The sequence below is a fragment of the Magnolia sinica genome, chromosome 4 (genome assembly GCF_029962835.1).
Source record: "Magnolia sinica isolate HGM2019 chromosome 4, MsV1, whole genome shotgun sequence".
NCBI lineage: Eukaryota > Viridiplantae > Streptophyta > Magnoliopsida > Magnoliales > Magnoliaceae > Magnolia > Magnolia sinica.
This window is the reverse complement of record NC_080576.1, coordinates 99522729-99532963: the sequence shown is the minus strand read 5'-3', so window position 1 is coordinate 99532963 and position 10235 is coordinate 99522729. Positions and strand designations below refer to the sequence as shown.

The following is a 10235-nucleotide window of genomic DNA, read 5'->3' as shown; positions in this document are numbered from 1 at the left end:
TCCTGTTGGACATATCTAACTTCCTATTTGATGTCATCGAGTAGTCTTTAATGCCATCGAAGTTTCAATACCATGAAATGAGACCTTGATGCCATCAAGAAAATCAGATAAAATATGAAATTCTTGCTGGCCATATCCGACTTTCATTCGATGTCATCGATGAGATTGAAGACCCCTCAAGGTTTGCTTGTTGGGATTGATCACCACTTAAAATCTGATGTTTTAGGCGTATGTTTTCAAAACAGCTTCGCACCTCTTCAGGTCTTTACTTATCATATTCCAATTAAGTTTCTAAGGCTAAAGGATAATCGATAAGGTTTACTTATTAATCCAAGATCATTTAAATGTTCAAAGGTTATTTTGAGTTCAGAGTTAGGGTCACCAAGGCATCTCATTTACCTGTTCTTATTGACGCTCTTATAGTCTTACGTCTTGTGTCTTCGACTTCCAAAGTCTCAACTGACTACATGACATAAGGACTCACGTAATCAACAAACAAAATGCATAAATCAGTGCACTAACAGATCCAAGCTTTAATGACATAATTATGATAAATTTTGTGGGATCGTGAGATATTGGAAACGAGGCGAAACGGTTCATAGACACAATTATGGAATTTAGGTATACTTTCGAAATGTCAAATGTTGTCCAAATGAGATGATTCTAATCTTAATTGAAAGTTCGTCAAATTATCTTTCTAATGAGCTTAAGATCATCCCAAACTAACTTTTAACAAGGGTGTGATGATAGTTTTCGTGAGATTGCGCGATGCTAAAATTGAACGCGAATGTGAGTTTGTTTTTAGCATTGTGAACTCACAAAAAAAGTCATAACTCCCTTGTTGCATATTGGATAGATCCGATCTTGAGCTCATTAGGAAGATGATTCGATAACTTTTCAAATGGGACTGGAATTATCTCATTTGGGCACCAATTGACATTTCAAAAATGAGCCCAATTCTATGATGATATTTGAAAATCATTCAATCTCGTTTCAAACATCGCGCAATCTCATGAAAACTCCCTTGCTATAGGCCGGATCGGGGCGACTTTGCGCTTTTTGGAAAGATAATTTGAAGAGCTCTTAAATGAGACTGAAATCATATAAATTAGACACAGGTAGGATCAGAGTGATCTTAGGATAATTGGAAAATATAATTTCATAACTTTCAAATAGGTCTGGAATCATCTAAATTGAACAACATTTAACCTTTCAAAATTGGGCCTAAAGTCTATGATGGTACTCGTGTTTGTTTTAAACACGGCCCGTTCTCACAAAAATGGTTATAACTCCCTTATTATAGGTAAAGGTGGGCATGATCCGACCCGACTCGATCGAACTGGTTGGATCCGATCCAACCTGAACTGAAAGCTGGGGTTAGGTCGGATCGAGTAGACCCACTCAGATCCGACCACAAAACGAGTCGAGTTCGGGTCAGTAGCCAATCCGATCCAATCGGATCCGGAATCCGATTTGGTCGGGTAGTATACAATATCTTTTTAATTTTTAATTTTTTTAACTTTTACGAGGTGCCGCACCTATCTCGATCCGAATCTAAGCCATTCAACAGCCTAACAACCCATCTTCACCATTAATCTTCCTTCATTCATTAGTTAGGTTCCATTTACTATTATTATTATTATTTATTTATTTCTCTGTGTATTTTGCCCTGGCTCACTGATGGTCCAGCCGAGGTCGGGACCTCGTTGGCTCGACTGCAGCGTCTGACCCTGGCTCTCCTCCTTTCTCTCACTCTTTCTCTCCCGATTTCTCTCCTCTCATTCTCTTTCCTCCTTTCTCTCTCGATTTCCTCCTGTTTCCTTCTTAGCACGAGAGTCTCCGGCTTGGCTTGACTTATCCCAGTCCGAATCAACTGGACAGACTTAAATCGATCTGACTTGATTTTCCTGACCAAGTTGGACTCGGTTCGAGTCGGGCCAGCAAGGATTCGGATCAGATCAAGTCAGCCCTGTTGGACTCGGTCCCGAATCGAATTGAGTTTGAGTCAGGTTCTTGGAAAAATCAGATCGAGTCGAGTTGGACCCAATTCGGTCCGACTCGACTCGATGCCCACATTTAGTTACAGGTAGGGTTGGGACAATCTTAAGTTCATTGAAAAGATATTTTGTCGAATTTTCAAATGGGACTTGAATCATCTTAATTGAGTACTATTTAACCTTTCAAACTGGGCATAAAGTCCAACTTGTAAATAAATTTTTGAAGAAAATGAACCTATCTTCTAAAGGTGAAAATTTTGCAATATGTTTTTTCTTTTCAAACAAACTTAAAATTGATTTTTTTGAGTTGAGAGTTTTTGCTTGAGATAATAATCGAAAGAGCACGGGATATTGACAAAAAATAATTACGAAACATGAAAATTCACTTAAGTATAGTGGTAAAAGAAGGTTCAGATGTACTCGACAGAAGTATTGATGCAGAATATTTTGGTAAGGAGAAATTTAAAAATTGTATCAATAATCGCGTATAAAAATAAAGATTCAAAAAGGCAAGTTATTTACGTGCTTTGGTGAGAGATACGTTAAGTATATATACGTTAAAAGAACAGAAAAACACATTTGGAAATTCCCTCCTGCTTTGGTGAGAAATACTCACGGCTGTTTTGGCGAGAGATACGTGTGCCAACCCTTCGACTCTTCGTCCACACGCAGACCGCATGTTACTCACCGACTAAGGCTAGCATAGGCATGCGGAGGGCCTGACATGCGCTATTTGATCGCTACATGGGACAAACACGCATCAGATCAACACCATCCATCACGCTTTCCTTCTCATTTTCGCCATCGATCCTAAAATTCAGTTAAATCAGGTGGGCCACACCATAGGGAATGTTGTAAAATCATGCCTAAATCGATAAATTCAGGTGGTGTGGCCCACATGAGTCTTGTGGTGTCCTGATTTACTTTTACTACACTCATCCTGGCGTGGAGACTCAGATGAGTGGATTAGATGGCATATGCATACAATGGTGTACCCCACACACAATTACGACGATTTTAATGGTCTCCCATGGTGTACCAGTGTTGAATCCGGCTGATATTTGAGCCCCTGTCCAGGTACAAGGAGCCTCACCTGATGGACGGAGAGGATCTCATCCAAGTTTTTCGTTCCGAGACACTGACGGTATGTGATGGGCGATACTTGGAAATTACTCAAAAATTGCTTTCGTAAATGTAAATAAGTAAAACTAAATCGTCCAAATGTGAGATTTCTGGATACATATTAAACAGTTGGAAATAAAAAATATCCAATGGTCTTATTTCACAGAACAAGGGAAGCGGATTGCGTAGTGAGTAAAATTCTGCGAGGTCCACCTTGATTTATTTATTTTATCCGCTCCGTCCATCCATTTCCCCCGATAATGTTAGCGCTTGAGCCCAAAAGTAAATCATATAAAATGTTCAAATGGACCACACCATAGGAAACAGTTGATTTGAACGTCTACCGTTAAAAATTTCTTAGGGGCTATAGAAGTTTTGGATCAAGCTTATATTTCTGTTTACCGTTCATCCATGTCTTAATGATCTCATGAACAGGTTGGATGACAAATAAACATCACCTTGGGGCCTAGCAAGGTTTCAACGGTGGAAATCATTATACCCACTGTTTCCTGTGGTATGATCCACTTGATCTCTGGATATGCTTTAATTTTGGGATCAACCCCTTAAATTAGATGGAAAAACGGATGGACGGCGTAGATAGTACATGTACATTCAAGGTGGGCCCAACTGAGTTTACTCAGTACGATGAGAGCATACTGAGTAGCAATCCGATTTCCAAAACAAGTGTCTACGGCCCAGAGAATAGGATTGTTCAACCAGCCTTGTAACCTAAAGACAGCTGTTTAACATACGCCACGTGTCCCATTTCCAAGTACCAGTGTATCAAGCGTCACACGTAGCCGGAGTATCAAATAACTCCCCTTTCTCAAACCAGTCTGCACTTTTCATTCAAGGAAGCAGAGAGAGAGATGTCTATGACTATCGATGCCTTGCCTCCTCTGATACACGCGCAGCTGAACTATCTACTCACTCACTCTCCTCTCTCTGTTAAGGTAACTAACTACCTTTCTCACATAGCACGCGTTTGGATGCACGATTCAATTCAATTGCAATAGAGATGCAATGAGCAGATTGTAAATACCTTACTGTCTCGGCTAAGGTACTACTACCCCTCTCACATAGGCCTCGTTTGGATGCCCAATTCGTTTGAATTGCGATAAGTAGTCCGATAGAGATGCAATGGAGCAGATGGAAAATACCTTCCTTAGCATTCATCACCAGGAACCGGACCTTGAATTGCAGTTTCGTTCCCTTTCCAATTGCAACTTTGTTATTTCTACTTCATTGAAATAGCAAAGGCAGCTGTGTGATTCCACTTGCATGCAGGACTTACGTGCTGTTAGATGCTTGATAAAATGCTTGTGAAGAAGTCCCAAACTAGGAGAGCGGTTCTCTCACGATGGCGGTGATGATCTTCATGGCCTCGTTCCTATTTGTTTGGTCTGCTTTATGAATTGAATTCTGCCAATTTTACGGATATTGAAATGGGATTTCTCATGATTTTTGGGTGGAAGTTTGACGACCACCTGCCCAACTGACATTTGATCCTCCTATACTTGGGCTTCTGACAGGGGTGACTAGTTGCTGCTGGGCGGAATTTATTTATAACTGTCTGCTTGTATTGTACTTCCATCTCTGTTTTTGTTGTTGTTGTTATTACTATTGTAAAGGTAATAATAATACTATCACAGTTATTATTTTCTGCAACACACAGGCTGTGTTTGGATCCAATAGTAATCTGGAATTCCGGCATTCGGTTTAATCAAGAGGAAATTACAAAAATAAACAGTGCATTTTACACGCAAGGAGGTTGCTCCAAATTAAATTTGCTTTTCTTTCCAGCCAAATTCGAAGGCAATGCTGTGGGAAACATTATATCTACCTTATTAGACTAATGCTCACATTTTGACTTCGGCGTTGCATCCAAAAGCACCCATACAAGTTATCATGTTGAAAACTGAAATGCCATGTATTACTTAGGCAATGATGAGGATAAGATCGGAAGGTTTTAGCAAATCAAGAAGAAATGGCCTGGAGGTAGCGTTCAGGAGCCCTTTGGTTGAAAGAGGGGTCTCCAACATGGCTTTTTTCATAGCATGGGCAATGCTAGAAGGAGAGAATGCTATTAAGAATCTTATGATCAATGGTAGAAGGATTGATGAGAATGAAGCCATTTAGAGCTTAGTGGTGGAATTCTTCAAAAATCTTTAAAGAGGTTATTTGTATACAGATCCTGGAGGGTATTATGCTCCAGTGCCTGCCAGAGGAGATTGCTTGTAGCATGGAACTTCCCTTTGAGGCAGAAGAGGTAAGGGGAGCAATCCTAGTGATGGACATGGATAAAGCGCTAGGCGCAAATGGCTTTACTGTCGAGTTCTTCCGTAGTTGTTGGGAGATAGTAAGGCGGGATCTGATGGATATGTTCTGGGAGTTGGTGTTCTAGGATAGAGGGTGTAATACCAGAGCTTGAATGCGACTTTGGTCTACTTCATTTCGAAGAAGCTTGGGGCCCATGAGCTAAAGGTAGTTTGATCCATAAGTTTGGTGGGCTGCTTATATAAGTGTATAGCTAAGATGCTTGCTGCTAACGGACTAAAAAAAGTTATGAATGTTCCCACTCTGAAGGGGCTTTCGTTGAAGATCTTCAAATTCTAAATGGTATCCTTATAGCCAATGAATGTATTCACTCTAGGAGGGCAACGAAGAATCCAAAGATTGTGTGAGAGAGAAGTTGATATAGAAAAGGCATATGATAGAGTTGATTGAGAATGTTTAAAGTACATGATGGTGAGAATGAGATTTGGTGATAATTGGAGGAGGTGGATCATGGAATCTATCTCGATGGCGCATATATTTTTTTTTTTTTGTATTCTTATAGATCGATCTCCTTGTGGCTTCTTCAAAAGTTCGAGGGGATTAATGCAGGGAGACCCCCCATCCCCATTTCTCTCTCTTGGTGGCCGAAGGATTAAGCAGGCTGTTTGCTAAAGAGGAAAGCTACAGTTCGTTTGAAGGTTTCAGGGTGGGTACCTTGTCAATATCTCACATTTAGCTTGTGGATGATACAATGGTCTTCTGCAAGGCCTTCAGGAGACAAGTGTAGAATATTAAGGTCATTGTTAGATGCTTTGTGGCGGCATCGACACATTTTTCCATTTAATTAGATATTGGTCGGATATTTGATTACCCAACGATTCGACTTATATTCAATTTCTTTGGATAATATTCATATTTGACTTCTTTAGGTAATATCTGAATCCGTATCCGGTGTCCAAGTTGGATATCGGATACGAATATTGCAATATGCTGTATTTGACCCATTTATGGCCCAAGGTTTGAGTGCTTTGATCATGTGTTTTTGTTCAGTGTTGAAGTTTGGATATTGTTAAAGTAATGCGATCATACGCTCTTCTTCAAGTGTTCCGTAGGAATTTCTATTGTCATTGTCTATTGGATGATATCATTGTCTCGAAAGATGATGTTAAAGCTATATAGTCATTGAAGTCTCTTCTTAGCATGGAACTTGATATTAAATATCTTGATCATCTTCACTATTTTTTGGGAATTGAAGTTGCTCGATCCCGGAGCGGTATTGTGATCTCCCAATGGAATACACTATTGATATTCTCCGGGATAGTAGGCTTTGTGGTGCTCATCTTGTGGATGCCCCCATCGAACAACATCATCGCCTTCAACTTCATAATAGTGAGCTTCTTCTTGATGGGGGCATGTACCAATGCCTTGACAACAAACTCACTTATCTGACCATTACCCATCGTGACATTGCCTTTGCTATTAGTGTTTGTTCATGCATGCCCCTCGTATCCATCATTTTGGATGCTGTCCATTGTATCTTGAAATTTCCAAAAGGCTTTGCAAGAGGGATTCTCTGTTCTTAAGCATGATTATCTTCATATTGAGGCCTATATGGATGTGGATTGGGCTGGATCTCCTTTTAGTTGTAGGCCTACTTCTGGTTATTACACTTTGGTTGGCGAAAATCTTGTAACATGGAAAAGGATGTAGTCTGTTGTAGCCTGCCCTAGTGTTAAGGTGGAGTATCAGGCTATGGACTTTTTAGTTGAAGACCTTGCTGTGTTTTCAAGTTTATTCTCCCATGAGTCTTCATTGTGATAATCTTGTTACCATCCATATCTCTTTTAACTCTTTATCATGAGCGCTCCAATCATTTTGAGGTTGATTGCCACTTTATCTGTGAAAATGTGGCCTCCAAGGATGTTTGCATTTTTTATTTGAAGTCAGATGATCAACTTGTTGACTTTTTAATCAAAGGGATCAATCATCATCATTTGACTCGCATGTGTTCCAAGTTGGGCATAATAGATAGTCATGCTCCAGTTTGAGGGGGACTGTAGAAGAATATATGTATTAGTGCATGTATTGTGTTTTTTTTTTTTGGTGACAATGTATTGTATATTTGTTTTATATTAAAGGGATTGTGTTAGTCCATTGTAGTATTGTACTAACATGGTCTATTTTGCCCTTAAGCTACCCACTACGCACCCCCACACACACACACACCAAATCTCTCACTTTCTGCTAAAAACTGTTTATCATAAAAAACCAAAAAATAGCACATACTACAATGGAACTCTAGTTGGTATTGCAGTATTGCTGAAAGTGCGTAATTGTAGAGTGGTATTAGAGTTGGAGTGTGCATTATAACACATTGCATTATAGAAGTCCTAATTTTATATAGAGAACTTTCTAAAACCCTAAGGGCGTGTTTGGTCCATGGAATTGAATGGTATTGAATTGTATTAGATGGGATTAACATCATTATTGCACAATAATTGCATGTATGGAAATACCATGGTGTTGTAGCCATCCAATCCCATGTTTGGGATAAAAATTTTGCTACGGAAAACACGAGATTTAGAAAAATCATGTTTGGTGGACCATGGAATTGTAATCAATGGACCAAATTTACGATGGATGTCGTTCACTTGTACACATATATAACATATATAACAGAATATCACGTATAAACGGTGTATATGGATGAACGACATGGATAAACGCGTGCATCAATGTGAGGCCCACATGTGTAGTGGATTTCAAAATCCACATAAATCCTACATGGGACCAAATGCAATTCCATGGGACTAAATGCAATTCCATCCCATGTAATCCCAACCTTTCCCATCCTCTCTGAATGCTAGATGGAATTGCACGGGACGGAATGCAATTCTATCCTACCTAATCCCATTTTATACCCTACACCAAACGCTGCCAAAAGTTCAAAACCATCTTCCTTTTATGGACTTAAGCACACACTTATTGCAAATGGGGAACACCAGATGAACCAACAATCACCTGATCTAATCATGGTCTGATTTAGGACGCATCAATCCATCTCAGTTGGGAAGAACTCAACACGTCCATTGCCTATCTTTGTAACTCTTCAGTCTTCACTTTCAGTTTTGTTTGAAGTTGGTGATGCAGGGACACCAATTGGATTGCCATGATATTTGCTGGACTCCATATCGTTGTGTGTTGTCGCTTTCTCTGCCTGTCATGGACCAATTCGGTTTTTCCCCTCCATCTCATGATTAAATCCTGATAAGTTTGTGTCAATATTTGTGGCGTGCTTGAAATGTCCATATCCGCTTCAATGTACACCTTATTGAATTTTGACGCATTGATCCATATGTTAATCCACACAGTGATCCATCCATTGGTCTATTGTCTTAGCCATCTTGTTTATTGTTATTTGTGATGCAATCGTAATATAATTCTAATGGATCCTGGATTTGTTCTTTGGAATTCTTAGATTCTTTGTAGAACTCAGACATCTAACTTTTACCCCATAAATGCAATCATGTACCTCCGATCGATCATCTCTTCTACCACGAGGACGATAAAATGGAACACTGTTGGAATTGCTAACATCCAATTATAGAGAAGATGGTTGATTAAATCTCAACTAGCAGACCATCGATCCCTAACATTGATTCATCATAAGCTTGATCCCAATTAATTGGGGTCAGCTACATAGATCCCGTTCTACTATTCCACTCTATCAAGTCTTTTCTCACCAACCCAATCATTGATTAATCCCTAAAAAACCAAAAAAGTACTGCACTATATATATATATATATATATATATATATATGGAAATGGTACTATGAGGTCGAGCTATGTGGGCCCCACCGTGATGTGCGATGGACATCCATGCCGTGCATTTGGTAGGTTCCCTCTAGGTTATGGGATGTGCTAAAAATCAGCTACATCTGGTACTCAGGTGGGCTACACCATTTGAAATCATGGGAAATTGTGCCTAAAACATCCAAAAGCACTTGGTGGGGCCCACCTGAGTTTTGGAATGGCCTGAAAATTGGTGTGACCCCTCATCCAAGTGGAACACTCACAATGGATGGGTTGGATGTCTGAAGTCTGAACCACATCTCGGTGGGCCTAATAAACAATTATGAATATTTGAATTGGTCGGCATCCACTCTCAATTGTTGTCTATGGTGTGGCCCACCTAATTCATGGATTTTCCTGATTTTTAGGCCCATGGCTCACCATGGAAGGGTGCATATGATTAATGGGATGGATGTCCATCACACATCACAGTGGGACCCACATAGCTCGACCTCATGGGAAGCTTTCCATGATGTCGACCTCGTAGTACCTTTTCCTAATATGAGAGAGAGAGAGAGAGAGAGAGCTTCTGACACGTGACGTGGGCACAAAATCCAGGCGGTCCACTAGATGAGTCATCTCATGAAACTCCCAAGGCTAACTTTTTGGCTTGATCCAAAAATTTGGTGGTCCATAGCCAAGGGCCTAGGGGTTTCCACTTTGCTATAGACCACTAGATTTTTGGATTAGGTGAAAAAGTTAGCCCAGGGGGTTTCATGAGGTGACTCATCTAGCGGACCATCTGGATTTTGTGTTCACATCACGTGTTAAAAGTTCTCATGAAGTTCCCATGAGAACTGGTTCCTAGGAAAGCATTTTTGTGTGGGTGTGTGTATCTCAACCACCAGACTATTAGATCTCTAACATTGATTATCCCTAAAAACTTGAATATGGCTGCATGCCCTCCCCCCTCACACACCCACACCCACATACCCAGACGGGTGATCGCATGAAGAGGTTTCAGCGCATTTTTTGGGATGGGAGAT

At 40.1% G+C, this 10235-nt stretch overlaps 1 protein-coding gene across 9 annotated transcripts in view; it reads left to right on the top strand.

Moving 5' to 3' along the window:
* The first annotated feature begins 3936 nt into the window (after positions 1-3936).
* The window catches only part of LOC131243491 (uncharacterized), a 41522-nt gene continuing 35223 nt past the window's right edge, over positions 3937-10235 (top strand). For 8 of the 9 annotated variants that reach the window (XM_058242875.1, XM_058242872.1, XM_058242873.1 and 5 more), the window contains exon 1: positions 3937-4072. In XM_058242875.1, coding sequence (XP_058098858.1) covers positions 3989-4072 — 84 coding nt within the window. In that variant the 5' untranslated portion in view covers positions 3937-3988. The remainder of the gene's footprint in view (positions 4073-10235) is intronic. The other variant, XM_058242874.1, reaches the window with a different exon arrangement.